This window comes from Micropterus salmoides, unplaced genomic scaffold (genome assembly GCF_014851395.1).
Source record: "Micropterus salmoides isolate LMB-PRFRI ecotype aquatic unplaced genomic scaffold, ASM1485139v1 Ms_hic_scaffold_18, whole genome shotgun sequence".
NCBI classification, from domain to species: Eukaryota; Metazoa; Chordata; class Actinopteri; order Centrarchiformes; family Centrarchidae; genus Micropterus; species Micropterus salmoides.
Window position 1 is genome coordinate 22,224,335 of NW_024040928.1, and position 21,241 is coordinate 22,245,575.

A 21,241-nucleotide genomic window follows, 5' to 3' on the forward strand; every position below is an offset into this window, starting at 1 on the left:
ACGCAAGAGAAAAAGCTAAATAGAAACACTTCACTGAGGTAAGAACAGCCAGTACCTCTGCAAGGTCTCCAGCCTGAGCTTGGCTTGGGCCTCTAGTATGGCTCTTCCCACCAACAACTGACTGAGGATGCTGATGTGGAGCTGCTCAGTCTCTGGGCAGGACAGCAAGGTTTGGTGGGGCACCACGTCTGCAAGGTGGCAGATATGATCCTGAAATCCATCTTCAAGAGCATCTAGAGCCTGCTGAGTCTGTCTTTGTTCCTCAGTACAGTCCAAAAACCCTCCAGGAGCTGATAAGAAGGTGGCTTCAGCATTATGAAGGAAGCCTATTGCTACCTGAGCAGCCCATTGGTAATCTTTCAAGGATTCTCTAGCCTGGGATAAACTCTCCTGTTGGATACATGATCAAGCACAGTTTAGAGAAACAACACATAAAAGTATAAAATTGCAAAGTTGAAAATTCTCAAAAGTAGGCTGGATTAACTTTGAACATTTAAGCTTACCATTCGTAAACTGCACTCTTGCATGGTTGTGTCCCTAAGAGAGTACAGTTCCTTGTAGTTCTTCAGGTTAATTTCTTCTTTCCGTCCCAGACCTTCCAACACCCTCATCCCAGACTCCATATTTCTCCAAATAACCCAATACCTTCTTAGTGCAATATCTATGGCTTTTTCATCTGGATTTACTTGTTCTGCTCCCTCCAGCTCCACTTTTGTTCTTTGGAAAAGCTCTATTAAGGCAGGAAGCTCTGAGGAAAAACGAAGACCCAGCAGAAGCTTGGCCTCTAGGTTTTTGATATCATCTGTGACAGAACACTCCAGGGAGACTAAAGTTTCCACAGTGCTCTGGATCTTCTGCCTCTCTGAATTAAGCTCAGATGGGTACAAGTCTTGAGCGATGGCTTCCAATTGGTCAGCTGCTTCTTGGCACTGTGTTTTCACCAAAGGAAGGTCAACTAAAAGTGTTTGGCATAGTCTGAACCTCTGACCCACACTGATTGTTTTATCTTTGGCACGTTGGGTTTGCTTTTTGGCAATGTCGCAAGACTCCTCTATTTGTCTCCTTAGGTGAAGATATTTTACTTGCTCAAAGATATTAATAGTAAGTGTTTTGCACTGGTCTTGTAGTTCCCCAATGGTGCATAACAGGGAGCTTCGCTTGGCCTCCTGGCAGTGTTGAAGCTCTTGTACTTGACACTGATGCTCCATTAGCATGTGCTTCAAATGTGCAATTGTTGAAAAGGTTTCCTGTGTTAAAGGGAACCTCTGCTCCTTCAAATCAGTGGAAATCTGCAGTAAACTAGCCTGAATGGTTGATAACTCCTCATCTAATGAGGTTTGCTCATGAATCAGCTCTTCTAATTCCCAGCTGGTTGCTTTCTCATGAGCTAGCAATCCATCTAATTCTGTCCAAAGGCCTGACAGTCTGTTGACAAGGTAGCGGCTTTCTCCTGGACTCAACCCTACGGCTATTTCCCTGCAACTTTCTGCCATTGCTTCCACCAGCTTTAGATGGCTCTCTATCTCTGCTGTAACTAATTTGTGATTTTTCAGCTCACTCTCCAGCTTTTTGATGTCAGCTTTTGAAATATTGTCAACATGGGTGCAAGGGTCTCTTTTAGCATGTGTTTCTGCTAGCCATGCATCCATGCTAGCAAGCTGGTATAACAGTGTCTCCCTCTCCTGCAGGTTTTTTTTCATGGTGCCAAGAACATGATCCAAGCTGTCAGCAATGGCTTCATACATATCTTCTACTGTCTTCAATACTTGGTCACTTTCCTCCTTTTCCATATCAGAGGCTAGATATTTCATCTGCTCCACTTCTTCTTGCATCTTGGACCTTCTATACCAAATATCAGTCTGAAATTTCTTCATCTCAACAATCTGAATACGAGCCTCCTCGGGGAAAAGAGCTAACCTTTTCACAATAGTGATGTGGTTTTCTGCCTCTTTGGCCCACATGATCAAGTCTTGTAATTGCTTGTTGATCTTAGCTGAAGAAATGCTGCCACAGCTATACAAGGAAGTGTCATGCTTGCTCTTGGTGACATTTAGCAACGATCCCAGTTCCTGAAGACAACGTTTGATCTCATCCTTCTCTTTCTGACCCAGCGAGAAATGGACAAGAGCATCTGACTGGGATTGTAAGTGCAGATAAAGCTGTTTGTACAGTTTTAGGTCAGTGGTAAGACAAACAAATTCTAAAGCACTTTTGCAATCATGGCTTTGAAAGTTGGTTGCCTGAAGAGATTCAAGCTTGGCTTTAAGATGTTCAGCCTCTTTTATGAGAAGAGAGGATTGAGTGGCGGAGCTCGAGGCATGCTGCAGAGCTCTTTTGATACTTCCTTCTAAAAGCCTCCATTCCTCCTGGATATCTTCAAGCTGGGCAAGAAGAGCGCCTGAACTTTCAGCTTTGCTCAAGTGGACTGACAATTGGCTACTTAACTGGAGGAGCTCTTCTATCATGTCTTTTTTCTGTACCATGGTTTGCAGAAGGGCGTGGAGTTTGTCAGCTTGAAGGGCACTGCTTCCCAAAGTTTTTCTAATAAAACAGAAGTATCACATGTTTGTTCACAACAGAAGTATATGAGTGTTTCAGGTACAAAAACACATAATCGTAAGTTACAATGATGTTAACTAGAGTAGAATCTTACTGTCAAATCAAAGATTTACTCACAAGCTCATTTTGTCTTTCTCAACAGCTACAACCTCCAGAAATGCTCTGGTGATCTTCATTTGTTTGTGATACTGTTTGACCTGATCCAGTTGTGCTGCTTTGACCTGCACTGTGGCAGACGCATCCAGCAGTGCAGCACTCCACTGTTCTTCAGCACTTTTTAAGGCATCTGGGTCACAAATCCTGGCAGCTCTTATGCTTTTCATAGTAACCACTTGCTCCTGCACACAGCGTCTGTAGTCCTACAGCAGACAACCGATAAAGAGATTTATTTTACATAATTGATTTTTGAGAGCCAGTTTATAATTTACTTCATTTAGAAAAAAGGCCAATTTACATTTGTAACAAAGAGAAAGGGTACACACCTCTGCCTCCTTCAGTTGTTTGACCATTGCCATGATATCAAGTTGTGCTGGTTTATAGCGACATATCAGAACTTTTTGGACAGTTCGTACCAATCGAATCTCTGGTTCATCAGGAGAGGATTTCAGGTACCAATTCAAATCAATGTGTGGTGTCCGCTATAACATAATAGTAAAATAAAATGAAAATAGTGATAAATGAATAAACTAAATTATCACAGTAGTTGTTGATTACTTTTCTGTTGACTAATCATTTCAGCTTTAATGATAATGTAAAAAGGCAGAAAGAAAGAAAAACAAGCAAAATATGAGTAATCAGATTATAGTTTGATGCTACTAAAAATATTAGCCCAATTCCAGGCTTAAAATGACTTGTTTACACCAGAGACCCAAGTTGCAAGTCATTGCAACTTAGTTTGCTTGGCTTTCATACTTTAGTTTTCTTCTTTTTCAAGGTTAGACATATCTACATGACGAATAGCTTTTACAAAATTAAACATCACACTTGGCATAAAAAAAATTGTAACTATAGCAAAGCAAGTCACAGACTTTAATTATACCCACTAATGACCCTGCAGGAAATCATTGTATCTAATAGTTCCTTCCTGTGGACCTTTCCGTCAGCAGCATCATGGGAATACACAAACATCAATCAAAAACACAGCTACTCTTATCTGTTAACTGTTAAATGCATTTATGACCTCTTGTCCTTTTTTTTGGAGTTATGCAGTTAGACTTAAAATCATAAAACTAAAATGCTTAAATGATGATTTTTATTTCTATGTCCATTAAACATTCTGTGTGCTACTACAGAAATCCAATCAGTGCCACAAACAGTAAATTCATAACCTGTTATATACTTTAATTCCTCCGATCAATTCAGAATTTAACCTTTTGTGCACACACTTTATTAGCCTATATCACCATGTTTTGCAACATAGCAAGCCTACAACAGATCTAACTAAGAGACATGAAGCAAACAGTTTTTTCCCCAATCAAAACCAGTTAATACTCACATTTATTATATTACTTCGTTCCACCAAGCTCTGGATCTCAGACAAAATATCCTGCATGGTGGACTTTTGTTTGTAGGACTCTGGTGATCCACCTGCTGTCTTCCCGGCCTGCAGATCAGATGCCAAGCCCTGATGCCGTCCTCTCAGGCTCCATGCTTTCTTGGATCTGAAGCAAAATACACAGAAGACAGGGGTGGCGTCACATTTTAGCTTCCTCCTTCCCCGTGTTTGTCCACAGATAATGACATACCTTCCTGTTCTTCCCCTGCTCCAAAATGATAAATATTACTATGTAGACGGTGGCCCAGCGAGTCAGTACAGTTAACACAAGAATGTGCCTGAGTAGGGAGCAGTTTGCCCTCAGGGAGAAGGATTCAACTCATCTACAAAGTGCTGTCTCTCTTGCTTCATTAATTAAATTACTGATCTGTTTTAACTTGGTTAGATACCAAAACATGACATGAACTGCTTGGTTACTAGATTACAAACAGGGGAGGTGTCTCTCCAAATATTTTGGACATGACAAGGTGTGTCTTGGAGCTGGGTGCAGGTAGAGCGGAAAGAAAACACATAGCAGGTTTCTGATTCGCAGTAGGAAAAAACAGTACAAAGACAAATACATTTACCTGCTTAAAGCTAAGGTAGGCAACTTTGGAGAAACTAGCTAGACTGACAGTTAGAGTTTGAAAGTATCCAACTGAAAAAATCCCACCCCCTCCCCTGAAACTACATTTAGGGAACTGTTTAAATCTAAAGCTAGAAATAAGTGAACTACGAGATATCTGTATCTATAAAAATTCAGTATTTTATTGGAACTGCCCCCTGAATCACATTCACTGTAATGGTGGAACTGTTGTTTATACACACAATCTGTTGACTTCCAGCAGCCAGGAAACCAATCAATGGTTTCTTAAATACAAATATTTCACATCATTCATCCTTGTAAACAAATTTCAGCTGTCTACAGAGAGAAGGTACGCTGTTATTACCCACAATCATGACAGGTTGGCTTAGTGAGAAATTCCTCAATTCCTTTGAAGACTGTGGCTTGTACTATCAAATCACATATAATAATTAAAGAGCACTACATATAAACACTCTGACAAATCAACTTTGTTATGTGGCAGGCAGTGGAAGCATCAGTGGCATTAAGTCTGGTTTTGTGTGGTCCCCTGAATACAAAAGAAAAGGGCTATGGTGTTGGCAATTACAAAATTTGCAGAAGGGGAAAATGACAAGCATTAACAGCAGTAAAGTAGTAATGTAGATTTCTTTCTTCTCTTTCAAGAAACTTTCTAATGCTTTATTTATTTTACCTGGCAGTAAACACGTGTACTTCCTTTGTTTTTTTTGGATGTCAATGCTAACAGCCCGGGCCTAGTTGTCTGTAAACAAATATTTCTTCCTCATCATCTTTTTTTCTTTCATACCTCATTGCTTATCTGTCTTTGGACCTACTGCAGGCTGAGTTGGGGGAGGGGGGGTCCTTTCTAAATTGGTGTAATTTTCCATGTTTTTTTTTTTTTGTAGATTTCTTGTAGCGACTGAGGTTCTAATGTTGGAGTATATTAATTAAGCTTGTTTTCACTTTTTAACATGCACTTTTACTTTTTATTACATATTGTATTGCATCATTTTGAAGTTTATAATTGTAAAGTATATAATTATTCTAATTAGAATTTTGTGTCAAAAATAAGGTAATGTGCAACATGGATTTCATCCATTTCTCATGAGAAAAATAAATGTCTTTCCACAGTATGAACAATGTTCCCCAAAAAAGATTTGTATAACTGTATGACAGGAATTTAGCAAATGTTACGGCATTCAAATGCCAAATGCTGGGAGGAAGAAATATATTTAAAGCAAATACATTTCAGTTAAGTTTAGGAATGAATTTAGGCTCAAATAAAACTTGCAAAATGTCACAAAGGCCTAAGTTTCACTGAACACACCCAGCCTTTCTAACATGAAGGTACGATAAGGAAAGAAAATGGTTTGAAAATGTCAAAGAAGACCGTGTTTGATAAGTGTAATTTAGGAAAGCAAAGACTGTCGATTTAGGTGGGACATCCTGGTGTTCTGCCAGCAGGAGTGACAAACCTCTTCACATTGTTCAAACTATGTCAACGGGTAAAAAACTTTTTTTTAAAGTTAGTTGCTGTAATGATTTTAAAAGCTCAGATTGATTTGAAACTCCAAATTTGTCACTTGTTTAATCATCCAGTTGGTAATATTATTAAACAAACTATCATATTTGTTGACAAAAATCGGTGGGGCGATACTTGATTTATATAACATGTATATGCCATCAATGCCAACCCAAAACACAGGCATGGGGAGTGATGTGGAGTCACTTCGTAGTTTCTCATCCCTGAGCTGAGCTGCGTGTCTCCCGCCCAGCATGCCACACCGACAATCAAGTTAATTTCATATTATTATTATCCTGTGTACAGGATGTTTTGGGGGGCTGGAGCCAATCCCAGCTTACATTGGGCGAAAGGCAGGGTACACCTTGGACAGGTCGCCAGTCCATTGCAGGGCCACACATAGACAGTCAACCACTCACATTCACGCCTAAGGACAATTTCGGATACACCATTTAACCTAGCCTGCATGTCTTTCTTTGGATGGTGGGAGGAAGCTGGAGCACCTGGAGAGAACCCACACAGACACGGGGAGAACATGCAAACTCCACACAGAAAGGCTGGGGCAACTGGGGTTTGAACCCACGACATCGAAATCACTGCACAAAAAGGCAGGTTGTTTTTTTTTTTTTTTACCAGGGAAGCAAAATTCTGAGAAGTTGATCGGAAAGAAAAGCAGAAAATCTACTGAAAATCCAGATTTTTAATATGACATCTACCTGTCCCTGTGTCACCTCTGTGTCATCCAGCGATGCAGGCACCTTTAATTCACTTTCTTCAATTGGCAGTGTAACTTTGTCTCGTCTGTCTGGCACTTTTGAAAGTTTGGACTCTGGGTGTTCAGGCTCACTTTCTTCTTCCATGTTTTCCTCCTCTGCCATCTCCAAGTTTGCTGTACCTGTGTCCTGTGCAGTGTCAGCAACAGTCACCTGTTTGTCACCAGCAGGTATTTGTTTTTCAGTTAAGGCATCCCCCTCCACAGTACACAAGCCTGAGCTCATTGTTTGCTCTTCAGTGTGACAGAAATCTGTCATCTCCTCTTGTTTGCCGTCCGGAAATGTTGTTTCTGCTGCATTTGCACCAATGAGCTCACACTCAGCAACGCTGCCACATGATTTGGAGGAATTCGACACCTCATTGTGGGTTTCTGGGTTTCCTTTACATGATAATTTTTTGGCAATTGTAGAATTTACCTCCTCCAATTCTGTTCTTAGAACTGCCAAGGGATTTTCTGGCAGTGAGTCTGCCACTTGGGACTCTTTTAATGCATGACTCTTTAAATAATTGATTTTCAAGTTTGTCTCATCTGATTCAAGTGCGATTAATGTTTTAAACACTCCAGCTTTCTTCTCAGGAGATTCTATACTTGAAACTTCTATGAGTGTTACATCACAAAGCTCTGCTCCCTGTGAACATCTGGATACATCTGGACTGCTGGCTCCAACATTTTCCCTGTGCTTACTATCCTGTGGCTGGAACTCAGGCAGCTCCATGTCCAACACTATTGCATACACTTTATCAGGGCTCATGCTGATTTCCTCACAGTATTTCTCCTTTTCTTGAGTAACTTCCCTAAATGTATCTGATTGTGCTGCTGGATGAAGGCCTGTTTTGTCTGATTTGGGACTGATTAGTGCTGTAAAGAGTCCAGATTTCTTTTTAGGAAATCCTGTATTTGAAACATTCGTGAACTTTGCATCGCACAGATCTGCTCTGTGAGAACATCTGAGTGCATCTGGACTAGCCTTTTCGTTTTTTTGCATGTCCTGCGGCTCCACGTCCAACACAATTGAAACCACTTTCTTTGGAGTTGCACTTTTTTTCTCACAGTGGTTCTCTTGTGCTTGAGCATCTATAACTGCCTTAAATGCCTCTGATTGTGCTGCTAGATTTTCAGACACCTTTTCAGTGGTAGAAAGGGGAACGTAGTCTGGCTTTGTTGCTGCGGATCCAACCAGAGGTGTGACACAGTGTGCTGAATTGGTTTCTTTGGCATTGCTTGTACATATAGCTAACAATTTTGAGTCCTGGGTTGAGGTAGTGTCTTCTTGCAATGGTTCAGTGTTCTCTTGCCAAGCAATTAAACTCTTGCTGAGAGCAGAAAGGGAATCTGACTTTAAAGGCTCTGTGTTATTTCCAGGAAGTGTCCTGTACCCACTGCTTAAAGGATTGTTATCAGTGTTCAATTTGCCAGTATCATCTTTTGGCCCGAGATCAGTCTTCAAGTTTATTTTTGGTGGAGTTGATGTTAACTGTTGTGATTCTTGTTGGGTTTTTGATTTGACAGCATCTGGGATTTCTGCACATGGGACTTGATTACAGACAAAGGCATCTTCTTCGGCTGTTTCCAAAGTGCATTTGGTTTGAATTTTGTTGTCATTTTGATCAGAGTTTTCCTTGTTATCAGTTGCAGAAGGGGAAGGAGCAATTTCTTCAACAACTCTGCCTGATAAATATTTGTCCAATACCTCTTCACAGTGACCTTGACTGACCTGTGAAACCTATAAAATTGAGCATAAATATAAAGCACAAAATCCTATATTATTATTACATTGGATGGTACAATTCTGTGACTGAGGAGTAACTCACCAGGGATTTAGATAAAGTTTCAACTTTAGGTTTGCTTTCACTGAGAGCATAGGAAGCACTTTTCTCCAGTTCCTTTGTCGCTCTTCTTCCACAGTGACAGTGTAGAAGAAAATCTCGTTCTGAGAGCACGTCATGAACAGCTTGTTGAAGCAACAAACCCTCATCCAGAGCTGCCTATAAGAAAGAAATGAAAAATTTAAGGGATCACAAAATTTATTACAATTGATCACACAATTGTTGAGATATATAGCATATAGAAATCAGATCATGAATGCTTCAAGAATGAACCCCAAACCTTATCTAGTTGATGTAATGCTTAGACATACAAGCTGAAAATGTATATCATTTGGCATTTTACCATTAATAAATGGTAGTCTGTTACTGTACATGAACCAACTAAGAATATCACTCAGAGCACTGGCAAAACAGGAATACCACAGGCGGGCGGCACTCAGATATCGGAGTTTTTGGCAGTGGCTGATGGAAGAATGAGTCACAACACGTTTATTATCTTTAGTAATCACAACATCTATTATGTTCACCATGTACCACAAAGAAGAGAAAGTATTCCCCTTGATTTATTATCAGAGAGTAGAGGATGGACCTCTGCTCTACAAAAGATGAAAAAGGTCCTGTTAGGTATAAAAATCATGGTAAGCCAGACACAGCAAAACACAAGTGTTTGTATTAAGTGCACGCCCAAATGGAATTGGATGGCTGTATTTTTTTGCCTTGGTGGGAGCGTCTTCTGTTCCACAAGTTCGAGGCAATAAACATTGGCATCAAGGGCCGGTTCAAATCGAGCGCATCGAACAGCTTTTACTTTGTTTCTTTTTGGATATAACGGTTTTAAAAAGGACAAAGCAGACTCTGATGGCTACATTGTTTTATTTGCCTATTTTATATGCAAAGGAAAAATGATAAAGTTGAGAAACAGCCTTATCTTACAAGGTTTATAGTATATGAATGCTAAAGTAGTTTTTTGAGTGGACCACATATAAACAAAAATTCATATTAACAGGATAAGGCTGGCCATATTCTACATCTTCCTTATGGACAACAAATCGGATGAAAAGATGAAAAGTCTTTTCTTCCAATGGGAAAAGTATAGAATAAATCAGCCTCATCATTTAAACTGAATTTAATGAATGACACTTTGTTTAGTTTTGTTTGGCGAGATTATAGCTTCATTAAATCTAAATCTAATATTGTAAAGAAAGGTTACAACTGTGCAGATTTACAAAAATAGCAATGCATTCCCTGCTTTTCTAAAGCTTATTATGTAAATGAGCATATTTGTTAATATTCTGGGTTTTAATAATATAAAATAATAATAGACAAATGTATGGACATGTTGGTGGGTTTTACCGGGCTGGCTGATGAAGGTTCAGCTTGTACTGTTTGGCTCCACTTATGCAGCTGGCTGATGACCTGCCTCACCCTGTGAGCTGTGTTTTCGGAACACTCCTGCTTCTTTTGTAGATAAATGGACCTGAAGCTTAAGTGAGAACATGAGAGAGAGAGAGGGAGAAGAAATTTCAGGATGACAAGTTGTTTTTAAAACTCTACACGATACATTTAAAATAAATGTCTCCATGCATCTTGTGAGTAAACATTTGGATTTTAATCATTCTGAGGAATGCAAATTTTCTGTTTTGCAATGTGAAATGAGGTAAAGTACCTGTCAAGGTCTTTAGCAACAGCATCAATGGTCAAAATTACAGCTGCAGGAAGCTTTTCTTGTGTGTTGCTCAACTCTGCAGGCTTTTGGAGGTTGTTAACTCTTGCTGCCAACTCTTTCAGCCTGGTATCACAATCCTAAGAGAGAGATTTTTGCTTCTTTGATCATACTGTCTCCCATGTGAATGTGTTTAAGAAAGGCATGTGGGCAGATGGAAGTACGAGTTCCTCCATAAACTTGTTATTCGGGGATAAAATAACATTTGATTGGACCCTTTAACAATACCTGTATTGTGTACCACTGCTGTTTGAGCTGGCTGATATCAAGCAACGCTTCACGGTTCCCACACAAATTTTCAACATCTTCAGCCAGGTGTTTTAGTGCTGACTGTACACAGGATACCTCGTCCCTCACATGTTGAACTCCCTGGCTGCTGATCTCAGTGAGCAGTGCCTCTCTGATGCTACTATCTAGTGCCATCTTGTGGTTTTGGAGGTTGCTGACTTGTTGGGAGAGGCTGGACTGGGCCTCGGCTGTGGAACTGGCTGTGATAGAGTCCTTCAGTGTTAGAATTTCTAAAAGGCATTTTTCTGTGTCTGTTACTTCTTGTAGCAAAGCCTGGAAAGTGGAGAGAGTGACAGATAAAGTGTGTTTTGTGTACAATATAGGTGGTTAAAAGTTAGAAAATTCTCTATCCCCTTAATAAAAATGTCTTCTTTTTGTGTGGTTTTAATGTAGAAGGAAATAAAAATGTAAGGAAGCTTGAACATGATTCACCAGGTCAGTTTTCTTAATGGACCTCACCTCCAGAGCTGGTACATCAGTGATCATTCCAACTGAGATTTCTTTCTGGGCTTGACAGGCTGACATCTTCTCCTGCAGGGATGTCAATTTATGGTGGCATTCCTGCAGCAACTGGCCAAAATGTTCCTCATTACACACACCTTCCTCGAGGCGGGAACACACACCCTGTGGACATTTCAGGCACACCAAGCCACAGTCAGAGGGCTTATATATCATTTCACAGACTTATTGTGATTATACTAAACTTGTGGATTGCAACCTTTTTCATCTGATGTGCCATTACACCCCTATCCGATGAGCTCAAGTATCCCTTCATGGACCCAACCTGTCATGTTCCATGTGTGTTCATTTAAATTGGTGACTGTCACCAAAATTTTCAACGTTTTACTACCACTTGGAGTGGCAGAAGTTGAACCTTTTAACCATTTATCTACAACTTACGTTTAGCTAATAAGTTATTAAACATTTTTATACATTATTTTTATTTAGGTATTTTAACTGTTAATCCATTTTATTAGCAAAATATTTCAACTGTTTGTTTTTGCTGAAGTTTATTTGGGGGGGCATTTTCACCTTAATTAGATCAGACAGTGTGGTGGACAGTAAAAAGGGAGAGAGAGGGGTACGACACATAATGTTCTCAGCTGGAATCAACTGAGAAGTTGCAGTTATGTGGTTCTGTTTATTCACAATATAATACTATTATAATATTTACAGTATATAATAGATATATAAGAATGGCTATTTAGTGATTTTCATATTTTTGTTTTAGCCAACTATTTCAACTTGCTAATTAGTTTTCAAGCAATGGTAAAACGTAGCCTAATTTAACAAATTTAAATAAGATCAACCTCACACCAATTTTTTCTATCCTTTTTTGGATGTCCTCATATATATGAATATGTTTCTTTTTTTTAATCAATTCATAATTAATTAAGCTACTCAACAATCTTTCCATGTACTCCCTGGCTATGAGTACACCTGGTTGGGAATCCCTGTACTAAACCATCAATAATCACTTGACTATGAAAAGTCTAACCAGCAGCTCTGCCTTCAGTGATGACAAGCAGGTCTCCAGCTCAGCCGAGGAGGAATCTTTCCAGATGGTGTCGCTGCTTCGCTCACTCATCACCCTCCTCTGTTCAGCCAGGCTGGTAAGAGTCAATAGCAGTGACTCAGACTCATCCTGCAGTTGACGGGCTAGAAGGCAGACTTGTCTGCGCTCAGCCGTGCCAGGCCAGGGGAATAAAGTGGGAAGCCGAGCAGTTCTGTGCTGCAGCGCCTCCACTGTGCGGCAGGCCTGCTGTCTCTGGGCAAGGTAGGAGGAGGTGAGCTCTAGATCACCTTGTAGGACACTGAGGCACCAAGAGAAAAAAAAGAGATTATAACAAACCATCAAAAATTCAAACACTACTACCACAATTTCACTGTCGGGTCTTAGAGGGAGAGAGTCTTCAGTGAGGGCAGCGCTTACTACCCATAAGGGCATACATGAATAACAAAACACACCACAACACCACCATGTGCCAAAAGGCAAAGAGTATTTCAATTGTAAAGGGTGTGCTTTCAAGTGGGAGATTTTATATACATGAAGAGGCAATTCCAGCAATGTTAGAGAAGCAAGTTAAAAGTTTACGTATGATGAAACTCTCAAGGTTGAGATTGATGGTTGATGGCATTAAGAGTACAGAGACGTCAGGCCTTTCAGCAAACTCAAAGGTGTGCAAGAGTCTCTCAGGCAAAGCAGGGCCAGTGGATGAGTTTAGAAAGGAAAAGTCTTAGCTGCAGGGAAGTGTGTTGCACAGAAGCAGACATGATTAGATTCATGCTAGGAGCAACTTATGAGCTTCTGCCTCCCTAAAATCCTAGAAAATGGATAACCAAGGACCAGACATGTACTTTATGTTCAGGTATAGCTTCACTTTGGCACATTCATCGCCACACGCATGCTAAGGCAGCAGCCATTGAGAGTAAATGCTTAGAAGTAAACTCACTGGATGCAAAAAGTAAACAAGATGGGATTTTTTTTTTTTTGTGGGTGAACAAATAAAGCAAAGACAAGGAGGACTGAAATATGTGGGGGACACCTACATAGGTCAAAATGTCATTCTATAGGAATGCTCACCAAACCTTTGGCACAGATTATGTGTTGATAACTATTGCTTTAACTTTTCCAAGATTAAACCTAAGATTCACAGTTCTTTAAACCCATCCCTTTTATGTTTCATCTGCAATCACTGAAGAAAAGCCATACACTGGCTCCACTCACCTGTGATGAGACTCAACTGATTGGAGAAGGTCCTTCCACTGCTCCCCCGTTTTCTGAATGGTTTCCTGAATGTCACGTTTCAGGTCGTCTCCATCACACAGTCTGTGGCTCATATCATTTCCAATTACTCTGAGCTTTTCAAGGCGAGCCTCCTCCTCTGCCTTTCCACTTACCACAGCCTGAAATAATTTTTTTTTTTTTACAGATTAGTTATTTAACACGTTTCACTGCAAGTGCACCAATCTGTCACTGCACGGACTGAGGAGTGTGTTACAGGTCGTATTTTTTTTTAAATCTGTGCTTTCATTTCAAAAAATTTTAACAACAACAACAACAAGTGCACACTCCTTATTGAAGGAGAAGAAACAAATGTAGATCAAAAGAAACAATAGATCTGTATGACCACACCCTTAAATGGTATTCAACAGCACTGTAACAACTGCCTTTTTGGAACTACGTGAAACAAAATAAAAATTATTTGTTATTTAAAATACTATTAAAGTACTATTAATAATTATTATTATTTTAAAATGTACTCCGCACACATGTGATTCAGCCTAAGGTGTTCAAGAGTATACACTCATAGAAAACACATCTGCTGTGTCTTAAGTCAATGTTTTTTTACCTGAGCATGGTGAAGTCTCTGCTCTACGGGACTCTGGATATCAAGGTTTTCACCTAGTGGAGAGTCAACAGTGTGTCTCAGATCTCCAAACCAGGATTGAGTGGACTTTGAAAGGCTCTGAAACGCTCCGATGTCCCTGCTCAAAGAGCTCTGCCTCTCCGTGAAGCCATGCAGTGTGTTGGTTTGAAAGGTGTGGTATCGTTCCAGCAATTTGCTACTCTCTTTCACCAGAGCAGACTGCTGAAGTGGGCTGCTTTGTAAGGTTGACACAAGCTGATTGAGGGCCTCTGTTCTCACCCTGTGGGGAAATAATATGAGGTGTGTTGATGATCAGTTAATTGTTATTCACACTTTCAAATGTTAGTTAAGAGCTTCCTCTTTGTCAGAGTCAAGGTTATGTACTAACATGTTTATTAAGTAAAAAGAAGAATCAAAATCAAAATACTACACTTAAAAATAAAGTTTCATATTAAAACAATGTGTTTTAACTGTGTTGTTGTCTGTGATATAATTCTGGCCTTTTAAAATTGCTGTCCCCTGCACTATTAATGGAAAGTGGGATTAATAATAAGTTGTCTCATTAATTATTTCTTGATCTACAATTTCTCAACCTTTTGTGTGACAACAGTCATGTTGTAAAGAATGAGTCAGTCATCTCTAGTGAATAACAGGCTATACAAAGAAAACCACAACAATATGTATGCCTACATGGGATTTCTTTACTTTATTCCTGAATATTACAGATTTTAGTTACTGCTTTTTATATGATCTTCTAGGTCTAAATGAACGTATGTACATCTTCATTATCCTTCTATTTTTTATATCCTGTAAAATGTTACTATAAACTAAATATACAGAATACTGCCCTGCACACTGACTGATAACACTTTATAAATAATTGTAAAGTCTTGACCACAACTTTATACAAGATTTGCTTATTTGCACACAGAGCTGGACAGCATATATCTCAAATCAGAAAACAGTTTACCTTTGTTGAAGTGCTTCCTCTTGCAGGAGACTAAGATCCTCCTCCTTCACTGCTTTCTCCTCAACAGCTTGCAACCATTGTTCCAAATGCGCACTAACCCTCTGCAGCCTACAACACATACAGTAACAATGCAGACACGGGCATGACAGACACGTGTATGTACAGTATGCACAATACACAGTAGATTAAAGTTACATCATAGTGAGAAAATGGTAGTAGTACAAGACTGACTTCAGAAAACAAGTTGAACTTGTTCTGCTGTCTTTTTTTGTGTTTGGCCGTAACAACTGTATGACTGTAGACAGTTTGTACTTGGAGCTTGTGTCTACAGAGTTTCAAGGATAAATCTGGGGATATTCTATATGTAACTTTATCCTTGAAATCATGTTGTGAAAGATATACAGTACAGTGAATCTAAGGACACAGCACACCAAATGTAGATTTCTTTGCTGTGTACGCTGTCAATGTGAAAAAGTAATTTCAAAGTGCGACAGAGCACTTGCAAATGAGTATGTGTGTATTGTCAGACCCTGTGGTATGTTTCACTTATTGGTACAAATAATTCAGAAGGTGAAACATTAGAATCACAAAACTTAAAAATGAGTGTATAGATTCAGACAGTCAGCACAAACATACTGTAAAAATGATCCAAATCTGATGGATTACAAAACAGATTACTTTGAGTAATTACACGTACGATGTTTATGATTTAGCACTACATATCTATTCTTGTAAATCTGTATGCTTTTCTGAACATAGTCCTTGTCACATAGCTCTTAAACTCAGACTCATTAGTTACTATTTTCAGTCAGGTAAAGTCTGGTTTTGCCTGCTTTGTTTCTTTATGCAGATCCCCTGATGATAACCTTTAAAACACAGTTAAGTGATCAAGCAGCTATTAGACAAAGAAACAGAAAGCATTTGAACTAGCAGATAAGGATTTTCACTCCTGTCTGATGCCGCTCCCACAAAAATAATCCTGTCCTCTACCAATCCCAAAACAGAGTAAAAAAAAAGAATTGACTTGACCATACTGCAAGAATCCCACAGCAGTCCCATGACAAGCAGGATTACCAAAAAAAATGTCATCCTCTAATCTGAACATGCTCCAGAAATACCAGCCATGAAATGAATCATGAATATGAAACATCAAAGCAGTTACCTGTTGAGGGCCTGGATATTCTTCTCAGTCTGTTCTTCCACCTCAGAAAAGAGCTGATGGGTGTTTTTGACTTTATCTTGTAGCTGCATCCCGTCCACAGACAGACTCTGTAGGCTGGATGAACTTGCTATGGAGGCCATAACATGCAGATCCTCCAGCAGACTCTCTGCCTGCTCACCCTGGGTCTGGAGCTCACAAAATAGTTCCTGTAGAGGAAAAATCACTTTTAGTTACTATTAGTGATTAGCATTTAGTTAGACATCACTGTCGACTCTAATTTGGTCACCTCAGACATTTACATGAACTCTAACTTTGTTGTCAAACTTTAGCCACTATGTGTGGAATTTTTTTTATTATAGCTTCTATCATATCATTGTGATATATATATATATATATATATATCACAATGATATATATATTATAGTAAGTCGGTTTATCTAACAAGACACATTACAAATAAATAGATTGTAAGACATCAAAAAAACAAGAGTTTCCTTTAAACAAATATGAAACAATTCTGGTGAAAATTGGTGCAGATTATGTTGCTTTCAACCCATTTGTTTCAGTGTCTATATGCATCGCTGTCTACCATAGCTTTTTACTGGGGGCGCACCAGTGTCACATGTTCAGATTTGACATATAGTATAGTATCATTAAAATACTTTTTATCTACAGTTCAGTAGGTTCACTTCACAGGCCCAAACAGAGCTGACGTCATTATACAATTCTGCTCCAGACAGACAAACTTAAGTGAAATGATAAAAAGATTTCCTAAGCAGCAAGTATGCTCCATCATTAGGACTCAAACATGGCTACTTCTACTTATTTAATTATTAGTTTGGCTAATTTGGTTATCACTGATGGTAACATATGCCAAAAATAACTTATAGAACAAATGAATGAATGCAGATGTTTAGATTTTCTAATTAATATGTTCAACAGTTTGCAGATAATTCAAGCATATGCTGTCTTATAATGTGAATGTAGCTATTGATGATGTTTTATGTTGTTGTTCTGACAAGATAACAAGGTAAGTATAGGGACAGTCTCCTCTGTATGTGGTAGAGTTCTGCTGCTGAATGTTTGCCTAAAATATTTGCTTTCCTTTGCATTTCCTTCATGTTGATGACTTAGATGGTCTATACTGTATGTTACTACTGATGTTATTTGCACTCAAAATCCAGCTAATTTGTCATCTTAATAAAATGCATTGAAATATTCAAATGTTAAGAGTCATTAAAGTATAAAGCTTTAAAGAAAAACTCAATTTTCTACACATTACCTTCATTACCAAGATATCAGAATAAAGGGAAGTCACAACAACAGAAGCATACCGTAGCAATTTAAGCACTCACCTTAAGTTTTGCAAGGACTGTTGCAACATCTGAACCACTAAGAGTGAGGAGGGAGTCCTGAATCTTCTGGAGGGAGTTAAAACATTCAGCCATCCTGGCAGTAATTTGTCCTTTAGCAGCTACCAACTGCCTGTAAACATCCTCAGCTTCAGAAACAAGCTCTTTCAGCTGCTCCATCTTCTTTCTCATCTGAGTCTCGACAACCTAGACAAAGCAAAATCAAAATCAAGAAAGCGGTTGTAACCAATCTGATCCACCATCTGAAATGACTAACATAGTGCTACCTAACAGTCTCAGAAGTCACAAAGTCAGCCGTAATGTACACCACAACCTGCAACAATAAATGGTTACTGTTTTCGTGATACAAAAACAAAAAAAGGTGTCCAACACCTTAGATAGAAAACTAAATCAAAAATTACATGCTGTACCTGTAGCTCCAGATGGGGCTCTGAGCTTTGAAGCAGCACCTGAATCTCAATAGTTTTTCGGTGGAAACGCTCCATATTCTCCTCTTGGGCCACAATCTCATTCTGGAGACAGTTAGAGGGAGATGATCATTGTTTAAAGCAACTGCAGAAATCTGAAGAACATTTCATTTCCCATAAGGCGTCCCAGACAGGCCTGAACCTGTGTATTAAAGAATGAAACAGCGAGACAGCGTTACCCGCAAGGCACTGATGTCTTCCTCTGTCTGAAAGGATGGAGATTGAGCAAATACTGCCAATTTATTGGCAGTCCAGTTCTCCACCTCTGCTCCCAGATGGAGGATCCCATCCCACAGAGTCAGGCCAAGGTGTATATTTTCAAGGTGGGAATCTGTTCTTTCCGATATCTGCAAGAATTTGAGTTGCAATGAATGTTAGCACTCACCTTACAACACGCAACCAAACTCAACGTAAGATTAGAAATTAGATATTTTCAATGATAATTATCTATTATCTATCTTTAGTTTACTTATGGGATCAGCAACACAAAGAAGAAAATGAGAGGTATAATTTGTGTAGTCAAGCCTGCTTAAATAACAGTAGGTAAAATACTGAAGAAATACATTTAATACAATAATCTGCAAGAACAACAGACATCCACAAAAAGGCAAAATAATTAAAGCTAAACTAAAGTTACCACATCTTATCATTAATTAAACATAATATACCACAGACACAGGTAACAATAAAAGCAATTGTATAAAGTTTTGGAAATAATGGCAAAAACTTTAAATGACATGACTGCACTCACATCCAGCCAGCGGTCCATGAGAGCATCCGCTTCACCCTCAAATGGGATGATAAGTTCTGGGATCTGCCGTAGATGAGTGTGAAGCTGCCTGCAGACACTGCGGACCTCCTCTATGCCATCCCCAAGGCCATTCAGTTCTGCTTTTGTTTCCTGGACCTGAGAAAGCACACACACACACACACACACACACACACACACACACATATAAAACATCCTCAACCAAGGGTCCTCATGAAGAACCAGAGACAATGATTTATCAGACACACAGAAGAATTGGTTGTTGACTGTACTTCATTAGCAAGTTGGCTAACAACCCAAACTTACAAAACAGGTGTATTCCTTCATCATCTTAGTTAAACAGTGTGGTATACCTTAGTGTGCAGTCGCTGCAGGTTGTCTTTCCCCATGTAGGAGGCTTGTTCACTGATGGTGCTCTCTGCCCTCTGCAGTGTCCCACTCAGCTCACCACGAATGCTCTGAAACCTCTTCAGCAGCTCTGTTACAACATTACACTGCTCCAGCCTGTATGTGATGCATAACAAAACACATCCATCCACTAAACTCAGCAAAGTACCATAACTCAACATACCGGTACTAATTAATCAAGACAGAAACGGCTCTCTTTACCTCTCAGTTACAGCTTTTTTGGTCTCCTCCCAGACGTCCTCCACCTCTCTGGTTTGACTCACATCAGGGTTTCGTGATTGTGAGGATTCTTCCTGTATGTACTGCAGCTCAGTGAGGTGGGCAGCAAGACGACTTTCCAGTTCTGTCAAGGCACGTGACCTGCAGCAGATGAAATAATCATTAGTTTTCTTAGTGTTCAAATACCACAAGGTTTACGCAATCAAAGTAACAGCAACATACACTAGGAATGATTTATTTTTGGACTCAGTCAGTGTTGTACCTCTGTTGCAGAGCAGGTAGGGTGGGCTCCTTTAACCTCAGCTGCTCAGCTGTTTCTTTAATCTCCCTCAGAGCACCTAACAATGCACTTGTCCTCTGGAAACAGCTCTCCTTCTCTTCGCCCTCTTTCTTAACCAGACTTCTTCTTCTTCTCCCATCATTGGCTTTTAAGACATCCCCTTCAGACTTCCATGTTTGAGCCTTGTTCCCTTCCTCACTTTGCATCATTATATCTCCTTCCAGCCTACTCCTTTTGGCCTCCAACTCTGTCTCCTCTTCCATCATACTTGGAGTGGGATGCTCCTGCTGTGCTGAATCATCCCCTGTCTTTTTCTGACGTATCTCTAAACGATTCACCTCTTCATTCTCTTTGATTTGCTCCTTTTCAACTAGAAATTTCTCATCTTTTCTCTCCCTCTTCCTGGCTCTCATCAGCTCTTTCTCCACGTCCGCAGCTTGCTGGGACAATGATGTCACCACATCCTGGCACGTCACTGTTGGACCATCAATGGTCAGAGTCATCCCCACTGCCTTTAAAGTGCTGTCAACACTATCAGATTGTTCCACAGCAGTCTGCAACTTCTGTTGCATTGTAGCCTGCCAAGAGTGTCTCTCCTGCTCCCAGTCTGCCTCATTTTGCTGTCTGCTGGGGTCCTGGTTCGCCAGCACGGTTGAAATCTCAGCCTTGACTTCACGCACTGTGGCCAGGAATTGATCCAGGGCCTGGGCAGCTGACTGAAACTTCTCCAGCCGCTGTCTGAGCTGATCGAGATGATGGATACCGTTGTTGTGAGCCTGGCAGAGGGATGAAGGGCATGTGGTGTCGGGCCCCGGTCTTTCCTCTTCAATGAGTCGTTCTGAGAGGTTTCTCATTTCAGACTGCAGTCTATCATCCATCTCCTGGGTAATGCAAGGGGGGTTAATAATAATGTTTGCATATTTCACTCACAGAATTAAAGTGGTAATTAATTTTAAAAAACATAAAAGTACCTTTAAATCTGATACAAGTCTATGATCAGCCAAGGTGAAGGAGGAGATGTCCACAGACGTTCTGATGATCTGGTCCAGTTTATCTGTGATCAGTGTGATTTGATCATCTGCAGACTCTAACAGGTCTGCAGTATTCTCTAGAGATGCCATACTGACACAAACCAAAGTGAAAACAATGTTACTTACTAAAGATCATGTAATATGATTGAAAGCTCCAGAACAACTACTTAATAGACCTTGAAGTGGGCAAATTATTTTCAAGGTCAAGAATAAAATTTCAAACTCTTCTTATATTATATTTACAGTCCTTGTAAAATTATATTCTGCAGTGATGTTATTAATGATTTTCCAAAATAACACTGGCTACAATTATACAATATATCTGATAGGGTTAATGATTAAAATACACTAATATTGTGTGGGTAGTAGTATTACCAA

General features: G+C 39.6%; 1 protein-coding gene across 1 annotated transcript in view; it reads right to left on the reverse strand.

Moving 5' to 3' along the window:
* Positions 1–21,241, reverse strand: part of LOC119909481 (nesprin-2-like) — an 88,512-nt gene that overhangs the window by 48,498 nt on the left and 18,773 nt on the right. Inside the window, 25 exon segments of the mRNA XM_038727728.1 lie at positions 56–390; positions 504–2,541; positions 2,677–2,918; positions 3,042–3,197; positions 4,055–4,220; positions 4,544–4,635; positions 6,918–8,699; positions 8,788–8,961; positions 10,156–10,285; positions 10,469–10,605; positions 10,754–11,086; positions 11,273–11,437; positions 12,312–12,627; positions 13,542–13,720; positions 14,167–14,464; positions 15,155–15,262; positions 16,317–16,522; positions 17,672–17,875; positions 18,100–18,201; positions 18,336–18,503; positions 18,908–19,063; positions 19,279–19,429; positions 19,535–19,693; positions 19,815–20,713; positions 20,804–20,954. Coding sequence (XP_038583656.1) covers positions 56–390; positions 504–2,541; positions 2,677–2,918; positions 3,042–3,197; positions 4,055–4,220; positions 4,544–4,635; positions 6,918–8,699; positions 8,788–8,961; positions 10,156–10,285; positions 10,469–10,605; positions 10,754–11,086; positions 11,273–11,437; positions 12,312–12,627; positions 13,542–13,720; positions 14,167–14,464; positions 15,155–15,262; positions 16,317–16,522; positions 17,672–17,875; positions 18,100–18,201; positions 18,336–18,503; positions 18,908–19,063; positions 19,279–19,429; positions 19,535–19,693; positions 19,815–20,713; positions 20,804–20,954 — 8,847 coding nt within the window.